At 45.1% G+C, this 20,282-nt stretch overlaps 1 protein-coding gene across 1 annotated transcript in view; it reads right to left on the bottom strand.

The window, feature by feature from the left end:
• RPTOR (regulatory associated protein of MTOR complex 1) overlaps positions 1–20,282 on the bottom strand; it is a 244,418-nt gene that overhangs the window by 170,249 nt on the left and 53,887 nt on the right. The window contains exon 2 of the mRNA XM_066237453.1: positions 2,183–2,285. Coding sequence (XP_066093550.1) covers positions 2,183–2,285 — 103 coding nt within the window. The remainder of the gene's footprint in view (positions 1–2,182; positions 2,286–20,282) is intronic.

Here is a 20,282-nt window from a genome sequence, read left to right as displayed (position 1 = left end):
GACCTTTAGGATTCTTTTCTTCTTACAGCATTATTGCTAAATCACCACCACAAGGACTGCCTATTCCTTAATAAAAGAAAACATCAAAAATTTTCAACCCGCAAAAGCCATACAGCCCTTTTTTTTTTTTACAGAGACAGAGAGAGAGTCAGAGAGAAGGATAGATAGGGACAGACAGGAACGCAGAGAGATGAGAAGCATCAATCATCAGTTTTTCGTTGCGACACCTTAGTTGTTTATTGATTGCTTTCTCATATGTGCTTTGACCAGGGCTACAGCAGACTGAGTAACCCCTTGCTCAAGCCAGCGACCTTGGGTTCAAGCTGGTGAGCTTTGCTCAAACCAGATAAGCCTGCGTTGAAGCTGGCGACCTCAGGTTCTCAAACCTGGGTCCTCTGCATCCCAGTCCAATCTGCACCACCGCCTGGTCAGGCCACAGCCCTTTTGAACCTAAAACCCCACTGGAATTATCACCGAGTATGTTACAACCCTAAACTGCAGAAAACCTTTCAAGACACAATGTCAAACAATCTACTAATTTGCAGGGTCTTTCTCCCCAAGAAGGAAGGAATCCTTTTCATTTTCATTTTCATAAATCAGAGATTTATGTGAGGGAGGATTCTTTTGGTTTCTTTGCTTTTCTTTTTTGGATGGGGCAAGAGGCAGGTGAAAAACCCCTAGAAAACCTAAGAGCCGCCAGGCCTCCCCAGTATAGAAGGCTCACATCGGCACTCAGACACCAGCACTGCACAAGCAGGGGCCCACACGTCCTAAGAGCCCATGCCAGGATAAAGAAACCCTGCTGTATACAACCCAACACGAGTAGTTAAAGAGGGAGAAAATAGAAAGCAGTTGATTAAATTCACCTCTGACAAGGGACAAATGAAGTGGAAACAGTCGGTGGTGACCATAAAAGTCCATTTCAAGCAGCATGGTCACCAGGAGACAGCAGAGACCAAGAAGGCGTCTAAGACAAGCGGCCACAGAAAATGGCACAGCCACTGGGGTGAGGACAGGGGCTGGGCTGCAGGTGGGGAGGCTGAGAGACAGGACTGTCACCCTAAGACACCTCCAAATACTGAGACAGGCAAGTAAAATGGAGTAATTTTTTTCTCAATTCGATTAGAATCTTGTATGATTTTTGTCACTCAAAGTAGATAAAGGAAACTTCTGCTTCTGCTTAGCATGGAGAAAGCTGGGGTGGGGGTGGGGGCAATTCTAGCAACAAAAAAAGCTGAGTAACCTACATGGATACAAAGGAAAACCTGCACCAAAATGGCTCCATGGGCGAATCTCACCAGACTTAAAGAAGAAATAATACCCAATTCCATACAAACTCCTCAGTAAAACAAAAAAGGTGGGGATATTGCTCAACTCATTTAACAAGACCAGCATTATCTTGGTACCAAAACCAAATAAGTACATTGTCATAAAGCTACAGACCAATGTTCCTCAGAAACAGAGATGCAAAGTTCCTTAGCAAAATATGAACAGTCAGATCCAGCAATGCAGAGAAAAGATGACACAAGTGAAGTTTATTCCAGGAACTCAAGGTTGGCTCAACACCAAAACTTAATCAATATAATTCACCATATCAGTAGAATGAAAAATAAAAAAGTCAAGTGACTATCTCAATAGATGCTGAGAAAGCATCTGTGGGAGTAAACATTGACTCTTGACAAAAAGTATCAGCAACTAAGAATAGAAGTGAACATCTTCCTTATAAAAGGCATCTAAAAAAAGCTCCAGCTAATATCCTAATGGTGAGGCCTAATGCCTAATGCTTCCTTCTGGAAAGTCATGCACATGTCCCATCCCAGTTCAGCACTGCACCACACTCACTCACGGAGATGATGACCAGGAACGGGGGCACCTTGTCTTGGGAAGTGGCTGGACTCCTGGCTGTGGAAGGGAGCACCTGTATGCAGGTGTCTGTCATTCAATGTTTCAAAGTGTATATAGCGCCTACTATGTGTAAGATGCAGGGCCAGTGTAAAGGAGAAAATTACATAATCCAAAAACCAAGACTTTATTAATTTTTCTTAAAACACTTTCTCTACCACAAATTGTAAGGTCAGAGAACTCCTGAGAGACATGAACCTGTGATGAGCCCCTGCTAGTGCAGACAGTGCGGAGCACACTTTGTCAGCCCAGAGCCCCACAGAGTAACTTCGGGACTTACCAATCCAGCATTCTAAGCGCGCGCAGGGGGTGGTCTTCACCACATCTGGGGGGTCCACACCAACATTCAGGCACAAAACTAAGGCAACACTGACGGTCTTCATCTGCAAACACAAAAAAAACAAATATTTCCTATGAAACTCAAGGGTACAGCTTTCCAGACACAGTGACAGTGAGTGCCCTGCCAGCCCTGCCTTCACCACCACCCCTCGCCAGGGCTGCAGAGTGGAGTGGCAGATGGTGGGAGAGGTTCTCCTCAGGCTTCCTCATGATGCATTTTCAGAAAGCAGTTTTTGATCAAAAGCATAAATATGTGAAGGCACTTGTAATGTCCAGCCAAGTTACTCTGCAAAACCTCTGCACAAATTTACGCACTCATTAAATAAAATCATTACTTATTTAAACAAGAGAAAAAGGTCATGTCGATTCTTTGGTTGGCCTCCTCAGCATTGTTTGTATCTTCCATCTTTTGTGGAGTTCGTTCACACCATCAAATGTACACACATCAGTGATTTTTCCTGATCAATTCCCACATACTCTTTACACAGTAAAGATTCATTGTAGCCACATCACTGGATTGCAATACTTCGCTCCTCTGGTGTTTACATGACATGCTACAGCCCATCACCTGAAACATCTTCTGCACACCTGTTCCTCTCCAGTATCCCTCCATTAGGAAATGTCAGTTCACATACCAGACACACACATCAGAAATCTGGACCTCATTTTTCATTCCTTCACTTGCTCAACATTTACTGAGCACATACTAGGTGCCAATCACTATTTTTGGGTGCCATCTTTAGGTGCATTAGTAAATCAAAGCAATAAAAATCCCTGTGGGGAGGGGGAGGCAGCATCTCAAACAAGGCAGCCTTCACTCCTCCTCTTCCTGCTCCTGCACCTGGCACCTGCCTTGGATACATTGCTCCAGCTTTTCTATCCCACCACTTACATGCCACCCAAGTCTGTTCTCATCACCATCCCGGCTCCACACCAGTAAGTCTCCTCTGTGCTGCCATGGCTTTCCTGGGATCCATCCAGCCCCCAGGTCCAGGCTCCACACTAGAGCAGAGGAGGCTTTTAAACACAACAGCCACTGCCCTGTTTTCCACCCATCCCAAGCCTTCCGGATCTAGCCTAAACTGCTCAACATGCTGTCAAAGCCTGGGCTGAGGAGGGACTCACCCGTCTCTCCTCCTCGCTCCACAGGTCTTTATACCAGGTTTCAAACTCGGCCATTTATGATCATTTCTGGTTGATAAGGCCTCTGTTTATTAACAGTTTACTCCGTACAAGCTCTGTGCCATGTGGTTTGAGCTCTTGGTCCACTTTAAACCTTTGCTGAAGAGACACGGAGGGCATAAGGAGCCAATTGATCCCAGGTCACTGACTGCGGCCTGCTGGAGGTGCAGCTGCTGCTTCCTCTGCACATGTCTGGGGCAGGGCACCACGCAGGCAGCAGGGCCTGCACAGCCTTCCAGACACTGCTCCCACCCTGCTCCTCCACCTCGGCTGACATGCTAGACGAGTTACACTCCCAACACCTGCACAACCTGCAGTTAATAAACTAAAAAAAAAAAAAATCTAGTAAAATCAATAATTTGTGATTTGATTATTAAAATTATTAGCTCTGAAGCTCCCCGAGTCCCTCAGACAGAAATGCTAGTGGCAACACAAGAATCACCCTTCAGTCCACAAGACGTTCCAGCCCGCCCACTGCCCACCTTGGTGAAAGAGCCAGATGCACAGACAGCAGCTGCTTCTCCGTGGCTGCCCTAAGGGAGAGCATGGCCTCAGGTGGAAGCCGTGCTCTGTTGAAGACAAGAAAGGTTTCCCACAACTCATCCTTGCTCCTACAAACATACCCTGCCCCACACCTGTGCTATACCTTTTCATAAGACAAGAAATAAAAGCCAAGAATATATTTACACACATGAACTAGAAAAATGTATTTGTCCTATACCTAGCTACCAACATAATCCCATACGCGGCAAAAGATATCTGTAAATAGCTTCAAGCCAATCAAATACACCTGTGTCTGTTCCTCTGCAATTTTTTTTTTTTTTGAGAGGCAAGAAGAGTCAGTAACATCAACCCGCTCCCATATGTGCCTGACTGAGAAATCAAACCAGCAACCTCCGCGCTCCAGGATGACACTCCAACCAACCAATCTATCCAGCCAGGGCTTAATTTTTTGAGAGAGAGGAAGGGAGGGAGAAGGGAGAAGGAAAGGAGAGAGTGGGCAGGGGGAAAGGAAAGAGAGGGGAGGGGTAAGGGAAGCATTCATTTGTTGTTCTACTCAGTCACTGGTTGCATCCCACCCCATGTGTGCCCTGATGGGGATGGAAACAACATCATCACTCTTAACTGCCTGCACTAACTGGCCAGGGCCACCCCTGCAAATTTAAGTCTGCCTGATTTCAAGCGTGGTGAGTTATAAATTCTTAGCTATACCCTAAAATGTCTTCTTGGTATTTTATTTTCATTTCTATGGTAACCTCATTCCAAAAATTCTAGATTAATGTTTTTTAATAATAATAGTTATAACATTAAGAAAATGTAAGGGCTATCAATTTAATGTGCCAAAATCTGCATACTGATACCTAAACTAACCACTTTGGACCTTAACACATTTCCTCTCCAATACAATATAAAGGAAGATGACAGTTATATCCCCAAAGATTAATTTTGAATTTGCAAAGAATATCATTTTAAGAAACCATAAAGGCCCTGGCCGGTTGCTCAGTGGTAGAGCATCGGCCTGGCGTGCAGGAGTCCTGGGTACCATTCCCGGCCAGGGCACACAGAAGAAGCTCCCATCTGCTTCTCCACCCCTCCCCCTCTCCTTCCTCTCTGTCTCTCTCTTCCCCTCCCGCAGCCAGGGCTCCATTGGAGCAAAGTTGGCCTGGATGCTGAGGATGGCTCCATGGCCTCTGCCTCAGGCGCTAGAATGGCTCTGGTCGCAACAGAGCAACGCCCCAGATGGGCAGAGCATCACCCCCTGGTGGGCGTGCTGGGTAGATCCCGGTCGGGCACATGCAGGAGTCTATCTGACTGCCTCCCCGTTTCCAACTTCAGAAAAAATACAAAAAAAAAAAAAAAAAAGAAACCATAAAACATGAAGTGATCACTGAACATGTGCAACCTCAGCCTTGTCAGTTAATCGCAGTCTCTCCTAAACAACTTTCTTACCCTTAAAAGAAGGGGGTGGGGCAGAAGGGCTCTGAGATACTGAGGATGGATGTCCTTGAGTCTAAAGTTCTGAGCCCAGGACTGCCTGTCCACCCCTAAAGGCCTAGAGTACGCTGCCTTATGACTCGGCCCACCCTGAAGTCTCACCATCACCATGGACATGAAGTGCAGAGGCTGGGACAGTCGGGCAGTGGGGCTGGACACTGCATCAGCCTGGGTGGTATGCTCATACCATCCTGTGGTGCCAGATGTGTCTGGAAATGCAGAACTTTCCAGGTTTCTGAGCAGATAGCACGGCACAGTCTACACTTGGGTACACAGTGGGAGGTCTGGCACAGCCCCTGGACTGGAGACATCACAGCCACCACAGGGAAAGTGCGGACTCCTCTATCTGTGGAGTGAAGAACCCCTCTCAGCACCACTACAGCTGCCATAGCAGCTTTCCCACCAACACAGTGTGGAAGCAGACCCCATGTGCCAGCTGTCTGGATTTCAGAACCGTAGGTAAAGCCTGGGGACCTGGATCACAACCCTACCTGAACACCTCACTAATTATAAACACATCTGGGCCTGTTGCCAGAGAATTTAAAACAGAACCATGTGGGGCTCCCTTCCCAGCTCCGTCCCACACAGTAGTTTTGACAAACCATGCATCTTTCAAAGACAGCTAGCTGACCAAGTGTCACTGCTAAACCAACCCTGAGTGCAGACTTCCAGGCTTCAGGCACTGGCAGCGGCCCAGTCCAGCCATGAGGCAGGCTGGAGACGTCCCATGCAGTGAAGGCCCAGTCCCTGCACCAAGAGCACGCTTCCTCCTTACAGCTGAGCATGAGGGAGAGAGGGACAGCAAGCAGAGTGTGCACATGCCAAGGCACCCGAGGTCCCTGTCAGGAGCATCAAGCAAACATGGAGTGGAGCCAGAGCTATATGGATGCATAATTTATAGAGAAAGGCGAAAACAGAAACACACTGTGCACGGGCACTGGGGTAGGGGGTGCTGCTAAATGAAAGGAGCTGGGACCCCCGGAGCCTGACCCATATACCGCTAGAGAGAAGGGCAATGCACCAGCAAGGAGCACATCAAGTGGAGTCTCCACAACCAGGACCCCATGCAAACCAGATCTTATCACCAGCCGCAACGGAGGAAACCTGAGAGTCCTCACTTGTATATTCCTTTGTTTGTTTCAGTGGGAACTGGGAGCAAGGGGGCGGGGCTAGGATGTATGAGCTACATCCATTACCTTGAGCCAGAAGCCTCATTGAGGTTTAAGCATCTTTTTCTTTTCTTTTCTTTTTTTTTGAGGCCAAATCCTGTCTTTCACTGCTTTTAAAACCCACCCCACTCCTGTAAAACAGCCTGATGAAAAGGAAGAGACTAAGGTAACTTTTCAACAAGGGGATGAGAGAGCCCAGCCCACCATCACTTTTACATGTACACGGTCCTCCCCAATCACTTGGGAGGTGGGAGCTAGTCTGCTTCCACCATCGTGGGCCCCGGAGAAACCCTGGGCTCTAAGAAGCAAACTAAAGAACCGCATACAAAGTAGGGTTATTGTAGAGACAGACCACAGTGGCCTTAAAGAAACTAGAGAAATCCCCTGTTAAAGGCATTCTAAGGGAATCTTTTTGATTCCTCGAGAAACAAGTGGTCTCCCTGGCACCACCCTGCACACAAGGACTTTGACAGGGGTTCTGCAAACAATGAGGCCCCACAGGTGCCAGACAAACCAGTCTACTCTCATGAACGATCTGAGGGGGGTCGGAATGGCTCCTCTGCCTTTTCTCATAACACCTTACAGAGTGATATTAATATATGTTTATATCCAATTAACTACTCAGTCCCCTAACCTAAAAACGAAAAGAAATTCTTATTTGTCTCAGAAGGATAAAGAAAAATGTAAGAATACTTATCTGTCTGAGACATATATACACCCACAGATTTTCTCTAAATAACTCGGCAAAGTGCAAACATGGCAGATCTTACTCTATTGAAACCCCAGGGTCTGACCAGAAGAAGGGTGTAATTGCATGGCAGGTGTTCAGCTTTAGAAACATGATTTCAGGCTGCACACCTCTGCTGGTGAGTCCACTGGGAAACAGGTGACCTGTGTGGTGGTTAACTAAACCCAACAAAGCTGTTAAAAAGAGGCACAATTCAGCGTGGGATATAACCTGACAGAACCTGGATGAAAAGAGGGCACAGCACCGTATCAATAACTATTGTTCCAAATGTGTAACACACACATGCAGAGGACACGGGAGGACAGTGCAGGGTGCCTCGTGCTGTGGGCCACTGAGGAGTGGAAAGGCTGGGCGTTTCCTCTTCCTCCTCCTCTCCTCTTGGCTCTTGGCCCTTCTGCATATTTTCTGATGTTCTACCATAAACACATTTGATTTTTATAAGCACGGGGGGGGGGGGTATAAAGATGATGTTACCACAACCGTCAGGAGCTTTTTATGCATGTGCATGTACATATACATAACTTTTACTACACTCTGAAGAAAGGAACTTGTTCAGTGAGCTGAAGCTTAGAGCAGTATCCATGACAATAAGTGAGCAGGGCAGTGAGAAAACAAATGCTGGTGACCGCACACGGGCCTAAGAGAAGATCATCCCCCTCTGGACAGCGCTACCACCCAGGTGACTGCACAAGGGCCTGAGAAACAACCAGACCTCTCTGGACAGTGCCACCACCCAAGTGACCACATGCAGGCCTGAAGCACATATTGTCTCCATCTGGACAGCGCTGCTACCCAGGTGACCACATACAAGCCTGAGACAGACCATGCCCCTCCAGATAGCACACCACCCAAACCGAAGAGCCCTTGCCCTGCAAAGCCAGTGCTGCCGCTGGCCCCATCTGCTTTCCTCCACCTTCCCCAGCAGGACATCAGACAAAGCCCACTGCCAAGTGCTTCTACAGGGACACGAGACTTTCTGAGTCAGCACATGGATTGATTTCAAGGCTGGTTAGAGATTTCTTTCATCTGAAAGAACGCTGGGCTGCTTCACAACTCCCAGTGAAAACTGTGTTAGCAGCACCACCATGGGACTGAGTGCTCACTCAGGACTAATTCTTCTTCCACTCTTCATTATCCAGCAATATGTTACCTGTGGCTCAGACTTCATAAGAACAGTGCCCAGGTAGACTGAACTAAAGCTCCTGGGCCAGCTGAGGGAATGCACTGTGCTGGCTGACCGTCTTGGTCATAGGCACTGCAAACGTGGATGTCCAAGGACACTGAGGGGGCTATTTTCCCCCTCTACCCTCCAGCCTCTAGGTTGGGCAAGGCACCACAGTGCCAGGTGGAGGGTAAAGTTGATGCTGTATAGACCATCAAGGCTCCAGCATGGCTGGGCAGCTGCTTTCAAGGAGACGAGCCAATGACAATGACTGACCCTCATGTGGAACAGAAGATGAGGCAGGGAAACAATCCAGGAAGCTGAGCGAAATAACAGGCCTGCAGAGACATGGCAAGAGGGGAAGGCAGGAGCAGTAGGAAAAGGAAGGTCCCCCCATGTCAAAGCGCATGGGGACGGCTGCGCTGCACAGTGGGCAGAGGAAAGACAGGCCAATCCAAGGTCCCGCTCAGCTGAAATGCTGCAGTGAGCCACCCCATGGACACCTCCCACAGGAACCTGCAGTGGACACCTGCTATCTGTGGTTCCCACACGATTCAATATCTCCTGTACTTCTTGATCACCCCTGACACCTGGGCCTACTTCCCAAAGTAGGAAACAAGCAATTGTGTCTGTATACTCTTGAAGCCAAGGGGCCACCATGGGGCCTGTGCTCCTCGAGGCAGACGCACCGCCCAGAGATCAGGCTCTGAATCCAGATAGGCAGCAGGGGTGAAAGACGACAGCATCTGGCACTGGGAAGAGCAGGGCCTCCAGCTTCCTCCCAAAGTCCCCGCTGTTTTAGCAGCTACAGAACACGGGTCCTTGGGGTCTCTGTCACCTCAGGGTCTGGCTCTGGGGCCTCCTCTTGTTTAACCTCACTGGCAGGGATCCTGACATCTGGAACCAAGAATTGCTAAGGTTCTTCAGGGAAGAAAACATTCAGAAGACAAAAATCATCATGAGATGTCACACTATGGCCATCTATAATAATCACTAACCCAGCATTATCACAGCAGGGGACTGAAGACACAAAGAGGTTCAAGGCGCTGTGGTGCCACAAGTGGACATTTAGCTCCAGTTTCACGTGGACTGGCTGGCCATGTATAAGGGAGGGAAGAGATGATGGAAGCTCACAGTGTAACTATCACTAACTGTCACTATCTGGAAATTTCCCAGGCCCTGAAGAAACTCAGAAGAAGGTACATCATGGTTATTTGGATCTAAAACTGGTGCTGGCAACTCCTTCCTTTCTGGGCCACAGGTCTGGGGGTGAAGCAGTTCAGAGGGTCACAGCAGGAGGGCCAAGGACAGTCAAAGAGAGCCAGCAGCAGGCCCTGGAGCACATGGAGCAGGGACGGACAGGCTGCTGGGGAACAGGCAGGCTGCCTATGGCCCTCTCTGCCACCAACCAAAGAACAAGGTGCAGCAAGCCTCATCTTAACAAAACAGTGTCAGCACTCCCACCACGATCCAATTATTCAATGGAATTCTAAAGGAGAAGCTGCCCCAGGACACAGCCAAAAGTGGAGAGCATTACAAACATGAAAACAAATAGCAGCAGTCTGATTTACTCCACAGTCCTGCAGACAGAGGTGACAGCACACCAATACCCTCTGGGGATTGTAGCCAAGGACACCATGGTCTGCCATCCAGCACAAGACGCAGGGCAGCACAGCGCCACACCGGTCCCACGCCTCTGCAGTGGGGCCATTCAGCCTCAACAGAGGCACTTCCGCAGCCTGCCCAGCACTGCACACATTTCTTCCTGACATTCTTGCAACTTCAACTGCCAAAAATATTTTTCCTTTAATGCTCCCTATCTGCTCTGCTCTCAGAAACGGCTGCAGAGGCACACAGCACACCCCGATGAGGCAGGCTGCACTCCATCAACACCGGGTGCTGCTGTGGAACAAGCCGAGACCTCATCTAGGAACACGGGTCTGCAAATATGATGGGTTTTTCTGCCAAGACAACCAAGCATAAGAATCAAACATTCCTGAAGGAGCCATAAAAATCATTAATAATTCCAACAAAACATTATTTAAAAGAAAAGGAAGGAAAGCAAACTAGATTTAGTGCTGGTGGCAAAAAAAAAATCCCTTCTTGATAGAGTAATTTTAAAGAAAAATCCAAGCTAGGCCTCATAAACACATTTAGATTGGTTATTTTTTTTCTTTAAAAACACAGAACCAATTTCAAAAATGACATCCTTCAGGAATCATTTCCAGCATGAATCAAGGCAAGAACTCTGCACTATAGAAGGCAGGCCCCATCAGGGGGGCCACCCTCTGTCCCCACGGTCAACCAAGCAGGCCTCCCTGACTGCAGGTCCAGGCCCAGTGAGTGTTTACTCTTGGTTGGCCCCTCGTGGACTGCAGTGTGTCCACCACATGAACCTTGTCATATCTGAAGCCCTAGCACCTGGGGCCCTTGCTAATATGAAGAAGGTCCTGGACAAGCATGGGAAAGGAGTGTCCGGCTTTTTCATTAGCCAGATGACAATGAAGGACCTCCCCTCACTACTTCAGCAGTAACTCGGGGGGGGGGGGGGGCCTCCACAAAGACCAAAAAGGACGACCGTATTCTTCTCAAGTCCTGTGCGAAGAGAAAAGTAGAGACGGACACTGACTTTGACACTGAGTACAGAGGCTGGCTGAAATGAATGCCATTTCAATGAAGCTTGGCACTGAGCAGCCAGGGTCATCTGCACTCATTTTGTTCCTGTTGAAGGGTTCTACAGAAATGCAAATACATGTTAAATGTAAGCATAAAAAGAAGGCACAACTGGTAGAGATTCTGAATATTCATTTCAAATGTCTTCACCAAATGCCTCTGGCATCAGATGTAGTCATGAGTTTACGGGTACTTCTCAATGTGTAAGTCCAGGGAAGGGAAGACAGGTAAGAGATTCTCCCAGAAATCCTCAAAAGAAAGGCTCAGAACTCGTCGACCTGAGAGAACTGGGGAGGATTACTTAGCAAGGAGCAATCATTGGACCTAAGTCTGCACAGAGTTCTCAGGCCAACAGAAAGCACAGGGCAGAATCATGGCCAGTTCCCGGGAGGCAGGGTCACTTGTCAACAGAATGGTCTGTGTAGGTCCCTGGGTCTGGAGAACTGTGTTGATGGTTATATACTGGAAAATTTAAATTGTTCTTTGATACTTTTTATAAATACACACATGTACTAATATATGTTATTTCCCCCTTAAAATTTCCACCCACATGTGGCCTTACATCTTTGACAATGATTTTCAAATTTGCTTAAATTTAATGTCAAGGGATAGTACCTCCATGCATAACCAGACACGGACCTCAGAGAAAGCTAGTCCCAAGGAGAGTGCTGGGACCCAGATGGCTCAGCTGTCTCCACGTGGAAGGAGAAAATCAGACTTCCAATCCAAACATCCTCGCCCCTCTAGACTAAACGTCTAGTTTGCAAGACATGCAGGGGACAAAGATACAAATTAAATGACACCATGAAAACACAATCAGCAAAACCTAAATTTGGGGCATTCCCCAACACAACAAGCCTGGACCCTTCTGCAAAACATTAATGTTGGTTTAAAAAAAAAGTTCTAAATTTAGAAGAGACTAAAAACATATAAACAAATGTAATGAGTAGGATGTTGGCTTTTAGAACCAGCCACAGAAGACGTTGGTGAAGACGTCCTGGACTGCTAGAGATTGTGAGTATGGCTGATGGCAAGATGACGCTGTGAGTGATGTGCTTTTCTTGGGTGAGCAGTACTGGGTACGGGGGATGTCCATAGGAGGATCTGGGGGAAGAGCAGGAGACGTGCCACTTAATTTTACATGATTCAAAAACAAACAAGAACGTGAGCTGTGCTGGTACTCACATGCCCTTTCACCCCTCCTCGTGGTATAAAAGGTCATGAGAGTGAAGCCTGAAGAAACCAAGCCCAGAATCCAAGCAGAACATATCACTTGAAACTAGTTCACAGAGACTAAAAGTGCTTTAGGACAAGTTCTGCAACCTTTCCGAACCACTGTACTCAGCAGCTACACGAGGGCTGCCCCACGTAGACACTGTGCAGGCAGCAGTACCCAGCCCCACCCCCAGCCACATGGATGCAGAAAACATCTGCTCTACCTCCTCTGGATGTCAATGCCAGTGTTTTCGCTGACCCTGGAGCCCCTCTGTGCTCACCTCAGGCCCCTGTGGGGTGCCACCCCCCACATCAGCCCTCCCCACCCTGGCCTCAGCATTGCTGCTACTGCTGGGCACAGCGTCAGTGTCTGCTGCAAAAAAACTGCTCTATCAGTTTCTGCTCAGCTGTGCCGGGTGCGTGAGTCCCACGCTTGGTTTCAACAGCACAAAAAACCATGTTTTAACCCGGTGTTTCCCAACGTGGGGCCCACACCCCACAAGGGGGCAATTCGATAGTTAAGGGGGACAATTTGAAAATGGACTCGACACAACTTTAACTCTTTCGCCCTGGACCATTTAAATGCAATGCTAGATATCGGTACCAAATTTAACAAAAAATGCAATTCTTAAATAATTGTGGTAAATAATTATTAAGTATAATTTCATTTGACGAGACCAAAATATCAACTGGGTGATTGGCATCGTCAAGTAAACTTCGTCCTGGGTTCACCGCGGAGAATGCTGTCTGCCGCGGGGAACCCCAGATGTTTAAAAACTCGCTAAACAACGCAGTTATTCTCACCTAATTGGCCCATCGCAACTTCTGTAGTGTTTCACATCATTCAGTTGGTGTTAATTTGAAATAAGTGTCAGTCAAAACTGTTGTAAAAGCTCGTTGATTTAATAAATATACATATATATATAGTATAGATATAATTGGTAAGTATATGATTTTATTTTTATCAATATTAAACTCTTTATTAAGTACTTCCTGCATCGGGGCTAGAAAGCAATAATATTTTATAAATATTATTGGGGCTACAATAGTGCATGCACGACAATTTTAATTTTAGAAGCATAACTTTCCAGAAAATTCTGTCAAGTGGAAAAAATATAGATATCTTTTGATTTGCGGTGGTAGTGTAGCAAATGTGTTATATACATTTAAATAAATATGAATTTTTAGTATACATTTACTATATGTCACATTGAATATATTTTAACACATATTTTAATATTAGTTTTTAATTGATCTTATTTTTATTTCTTATAGCCCATAGTAAAATGAGTGGTGCAAGCAAGAAAAAAACTCGTCAATATTCGGAGGAATATTTAAAATTTGGGTTCATACCCGCTGTTCACGATGAGCAGATTCCTTTTTGTCTTTTATGCCAGCAATGGTTGACCAACGAATGAATGAAACGAGGTCGTCTTGAGGCACATTTGAAGGTGAAACATAGTGCTCATATTAATTCAGATTGGAGTTACTTTAAAACTTTAAAGAAAAAATTTGAAAAAAGAACAACATTAAAGTCTCTATTTAAAGGCTAGTTATCAAATTTCTTTATTCATCACTAAAACTGGAGAAAATCACACTATAGGAGAGAATTTAATAAAACCATAAATATCAGCATTTCTTAAAACAGTTCTTGAAAAAGATGACAAAGATGTAAAAGCTATGCCACTCAGTAACAATTCTGTTAGCAGAAGAATAGACGAAATGAGTGAGGATATTGAAAAACAACTTATTGAAAAGCTAAAAACAAGAAAATTCTCCTTGCAAATGGATGAATCAACTTTGAGACAGTGAGGCAGTATTGATAACTTACGTAAGATATATTGATAACGGACATTTTGCTGAAAAAATGTTGTTCTGTAAAAGATTAGAAAGCACCACTACCTCCAAAGAGATATATAATAAGCTAAAAAACTACTTAGATGTCAATGATATACCAATGAAAAATAGAACATCTTGTGCTGCAGATGGTGCTCTCAATATGATGGGCAAGAAAAATGGCTGCTTAAAATTGATGAAAGATGCAAATCCAGAAATGATTCTTGTGCATTGTGTTATTCATAGGGAAAACTTGGTAGCTAAAAACATCTCGCCTGTTCTGAATGAAGTATTCCATACAGTAATAAAGTGTGTTAATGCTATTAAAGCTAGTGCCAAATGTGAGCGTCTTTTCAAGCTATTTTGTGAAGAACAAAATGAAGACCATGTGAGACTTTTACTTCATACTGAAGTAAGATGGCTATCTAAAGGAAACTGTTTGAAAATATTTATGGAACTGTTTGATACTCTTAGTGATTTTTTTTTTTTTTTTTTCATTTTTCTGAAGCTGGAAACAGGGAGAGACAGTCAGGCAGACTCCCGCATGCGCCCGACCAGGATCCACCTGGCACGCCCACCAGGGGCGGTGCTCTGCCCCCCAGGGGGCGATGCTCTGCCCATCCTGGGCGTCGCCATATTGCGACCAGAGCCACTCTAGCGCCTGAGGCAGAGGCCACAGAGCCATGCCCAGCGCCCGGGCCATCTTTGCTCCAATGGAGCCTTGGCTGCGGGAGGGGAAGAGAGAGACAGTGAGGAAAGCACGGCGGAGGGGTGGAGAAGCAAATGGGCGCTTCTCCTATGTGCCCTGGCCGGGAATCGAACCCGGGTCCTCCGCACGCTAGGCCGACGCTCTACCGCTGAGCCAACCGGCCAGGGCCTCTTAGTGATTTTTTAAGCAACAAATCTGAAATGAAGAATCTGTTCACAATAGATGGTAAAGCATTTGTGAGTTATTTAGCCGGTATCTTTGAAAAACTAAATATATTAAATAAGCAACTTCAAGGAACAAATAAAACTCTTGTCGATGCAAAAGCAAAGATATTTGGTTTCATTACCAATATTGAGTTATGTCAGAAATATATTCACAACAAAAACTTTAAACAGTTTCATTGGCTCCAAAAATGTGAAGTAACTGATACCGCTTTACTTGTTATTGTCAATCATTTGAATATTCTATCGGCTGATTTAAAAGAAAGATTTTCTGATTTAAAACAAATTGATTTCCCAACATGGATGATGCAGCCAATGTTAGTGGATTTGTCTGATATATCAAATATGCAGTATCAAGAAGAACTCGCAGAATTGCAAAATGATGAGTCAGTTAAAGCTTTATTTAATATCAAAGGAGCGATGGCATGGCTTTGTGAGGAAACAGAAATCAAATACCCAAATTCAACCAAATGTGCAAGAAAACTATTGCTACCGTTTCCATCTTCATTTTTAGCTGAATGTGGATTTAGTGCTGTAAATGATTTACTGGTAAAAAAAAGAAATCGGCTGGATATAACACAACGTGGAGACTTGAGGCTAAAGCTAACCAAATTGGAACCTAATATAAAATCTCTGTGCAGCAAGCATCAAGCGCAAGGATCACACTGAATTAAAATAATAAATTAATATAGAAAAATCTGTATTAAAATTATTTGGAATTTAAATTTCTGTTTTGAAATTTTACTTACTGTGTTTTGTTAACAATGTCATAGTGATTTCTTCCTAGAACCTATCATTTATGTTTATTAAGTGAACAAATCAATTTTTTAATATTAAAAATTATGTATGTTACATAGGGGGGGACATAAAAATTTTAGAAAGGTTAAGGTGGGGGATGGCACAAAAAAGGTTGGGAAACACTGTTTTAACCTGATTACAAACCCCCTGTAACATCAACCCAAACACAGTGCCAAACAAGAGTTAGCAGGAAACAGACGACAAGCAGAAACCTGATCTGTGGTTACTGCACTGCTCAGGGCCTCACAAAAGGAGCCATGAAACTGGCACCTTTGGACCCCCAATCAGAGTTGCTAAAACGTCAGAGTATGCATCCACTTCTAAGAGCAACTTACATGCTCTCTGAGAAAATATTTGATAAACCTGTGATAAAATGGCAAGTCCCTGCCAAACTCCACCTCTGCCAATTCAACCTCTACAAGACTCCATTTAACTAAAAAGAAAAGGTCAGCAACACCTTCTGTGTTCAAATTACATGCACTTTTCTCCAAAATGCTTTCCAGACAGGATATTCTAAATACCAACAGCACCATTGAGAGAAAAAAGAATAAAGATAAAAAGTCACAAATGTGAGAAATGAGCTAAATAAAATACAAGCCTGTGATGGGGTGCTCTCCCATCACAGAGAAGCACCCTGCATGGCCCCCTACTGAGCCGTGTACCCGAGAGATGTACTGGCCCAGAGGAGGACCCAGAGCTGTGAAGGCAACACCTCAAATAGAAAGGTGGTCCTAACAGGGCCCGCTGGCCTTGACAAATTAGGGAAATTAAAGGAAGAGAGGAAATTCAAGAAGAATCTTGTAAAACAGATGTAGCCAAAAAGATAAACAAACTTCTTTTCAACTCTTTTTTTTTTTTTTTTTTTTGCATTTTTCTGAAGCTGGAAACAGGGAGAGACAGTCAGGCAGACTCCCGCGTGCGCCCAACCGGGATCCACCCGGCACGCCCACCATGGGGCGACGCTCTGCCCACCAGGGAGCGATGCTCTGCCCATCCTGGGTGTCGCCATGTTGCGACCAGAGCCACTCTAGCGCCTGGGGCAGAGGCCAAGGAGCCATCCCCAGCGCCCGGGCCATCTTTGCTCCAATGGAGCCTTGGCTGCGGGAGGGGAAGAGAGAGACAGAGAGGAAGGCGCGGAGGAGGGGTGGAGAAGCAAATGGGCGCTTCTCCTGTGTGCCCTGGCCAGGAATCGAACCCGGGTCCTCCGCACGCTAGGCCGACGCTCTACCGCTGAGCCAACCGGCCAGGGTCAACTCATTTTTTTTTAAGATTTTATTTATTCATTATAGAGAGGAGAGAGACAGAGAGAGAGAAGGGGGGAGGAGCAGGAAGCATTAACTCCCATATGTGCCTTGACCAGGCAAGCCCAGGGTTTTGAACCGGCAACCTCAGCGTTTCCAGGTTGACGCTTTATCCACTGCACCACCACAGGTCAGGCCTCAACTCATTTTTTTAACATTTGCAAAGTACTGACAGGTTGATCCTGCATGATGGATTGCCACCTCACCTCACCGAGGACGCTGTGAGAGGGAGGGCCAGGCAGGAGTGTAGCTGCCTTACAGTGAAATGGAAATACCAATGACCTGAATCATACACAAGAGACCTGCCCCACACCAATGGCCCCGGAGGACGGCAGTGTCCAGAAACTTTTTTTAAAAACTGATTGATTTTAGAGAGAGAGGAAGGGAGAGAAAGAGCTTTAAAAAGTCTGACAGTTCTAGCATCCTCCCCATCACCTGAGTAACTTGCAGGCTACTGTAACTTCAAAAGGCAGAAAGACCAGGTACACCTCTACCTTATTGTACTAAACACATGTAAACAAAACAAAGTGTCATGACATCAAACCCTTTTGCCTATACCAATAAAATAATTTTGGGGAAAAAAAAGTGATACGATCTCAAAGAGAAGATTAAGGCAGCAATTTTAAACCTTTTTCTTCTCATGATGCACGTAAACTAATTACTGAAACTCTGTAGCACACAAAAAACATATTTTTTGCCATCTGACAAAAATAAACACACTGCTCACAAAAATTAGGGGATCAGGGAATGTGTAGATACTCAAGTACTTTCAGCCTTTTGTATACTGTAGTGCATTTCACCAATGAAATAAAAGTTGGATTTGCATCTCATTTGCATAATCAACTTTCTTTGACTTGTCAGTTGCTTTTCTGATGTTCTTGTTTAATAAAAAAAATCAAATGCTTCTTTTTTTATCACTTCATATTCATTTTGAAATAACCCCTAATTTTTGTGAGTTTATAATTTTGAGTGATTTACAAAAAAATAATACAGTGGTACCTTGAGATACAAGTTTAATTTGTTCTGTAGCCGAGCTCATAAGTCAGTCAACTCGTATATCAAACAAATTTCTCCCATTTAAAATAACTGAAATAGGTTTAATCCGTTCCAGCCCTGTGAAACATCCCAAACCATCCTAAATTATGAAAAAAGACATGTTTTTAATTAAGAAACACACACGTATACTTTACCAATGCATAATAAAATATATGAAATAAAAGAAAAAAGTGTTATTCAGTACTGTATTCTTACCTTGGAGACAGGCGGAGGTGAATGGCGGAGGAGGGAGGAAGGGAGGAAGGGATGCAGGCACTGTAGACACATAAACTAAAACTGCACTTTCTTAACACTACATGTAAACTAAAACTGCATTTTCTTTGCTTTAAACAAAACTAAAACTGCACTTTCTTTACTTAAAATGAAACCACAAAAACTTAATTGTAAAAAAATGCACTTTCTTAACTTTAAACTTAACCTAAGCTTAACATTATGTATTTTTCACTTAATCATCACCTGTTTTTGCCTTTTTGGCTGCACTTTCGGCACTTTCACTTGCAGGACTTTTGAATAAAATCTATCCAAAGATGTTTGCTTTTGCCTGCCTTTTAAAATGTTGTGGAAATGTGACAAATAAGTGTCATTAAAAAGTGCTGAAGCACGACCAGTTGAAACTTTCTCTGGGTGTTTTTTTTTGTTTTGTTTTGTTTTTTTGTATTTTTCTGAAGTTGGAAACGGGGAGGCAGTCAGACAGACTCCCATATGCGCCCAACCAAGATCCACCAGGCACACCCACCAGGGGGCGATGCTCTGCCCATATGGGGTGTTGCTCTGTTGCAACCAGAGCCATTCTAGCGCCTGAGGCAGAGGCCACAGAGCCATCCTCAGCGCCTGGGCCAACTTTGCTCCAATGGAGCCCCGGCTGCAGGAGGGGAAGAGAGAGACAGAGAGGAAGGAGAAAGGGAGGGGTGGAAAAGCAGATGGGTGCTTCTCCTGTGTGCCCTGGCTGGGGATCGAACCTGGGACTCCTGCACACCAGGCCAACACACTACCACTGAGCCAACGGGCCAGGGCCAAACTTTCTCTGGATGTTTCTTTTCAATGAAACTTGAAAGCTTCTCCCACATTGCCAGCATGTCTTTAATTTCACTTGTAGAAATCACTTCCTCCGATTCCACCTCCTTCTCACTACTAATCTCTGGCAGAAGCTCCATATGTTGCATCATCTGTAGCTCCTTCAATTCCTCAGTTGCAAGTTCCTCCTCGTGTTCCTCAATGAGCTCATTTACATCATCTTCATCTACTTCCAGACCCATTGACTTTCCGAGGGACACAATCTCCTCCAATGCTTCTACCTCGGTCTCAAGTTTCTGGTTCAAATCCTTTGAAGTCCCTGTCTGCAACAACATCAGGCCATAACTTTTTCCATGCCGAGTTCAAGGTTTTTCTTGTAACCTCTTGTCATGCCCAGTCAATAATGAGTAAACATATCACGATGATGTAGTGATCTTTCCAAAACTCTCGAAGGGTTAGATTTGTACTCTCAGTCACCTCAAAGCAGCAGGTGGAACAAGTGCTTTGTGCAAAGCTTTTTAAAGTTGGAAATGACCTGCTGATCCATAGGTTGCAAGACTGAAGTCATGTTGGGTGGGAGGTAGAGGACTTTCACGAATTTGAACTCATTGAGAATGTCATCTTCTTTTTTTTAAATTATTTTTATTTATTTCTTTATAGAGGGAAGAGAATGAGAGAGAGAGAGAGAGAGAGAGAGAGAGAGAGAGAAGAGAAGAGAAGAGAAGAGAAGAGAAGAGAAGAGAAAAGAGAAAGGGGGGAGGAGCAAGAAGCATCAACTCCCATATGTGCCTTGACCAGGCGAGCCCAGGGTTTTGAACCAGTAACCTCAGCGTTCCAGGTCGATGCTTTATCCACTGCATCACCACAGGTCAGGCGAGAACGTAATCTTCAAGACCAGGTGGGTGGGCTGGAACATTTTCAAGGATTAGTAATGCTGTCATCAGGAGTTCATTCTCTTGAAG

This window comes from Saccopteryx bilineata, chromosome 6 (assembly GCF_036850765.1).
Source record: "Saccopteryx bilineata isolate mSacBil1 chromosome 6, mSacBil1_pri_phased_curated, whole genome shotgun sequence".
NCBI lineage: Eukaryota > Metazoa > Chordata > Mammalia > Chiroptera > Emballonuridae > Saccopteryx > Saccopteryx bilineata.
Note: the sequence above shows the minus strand (reverse complement) of the source record. Positions and strands in the feature narration are given on the sequence as shown.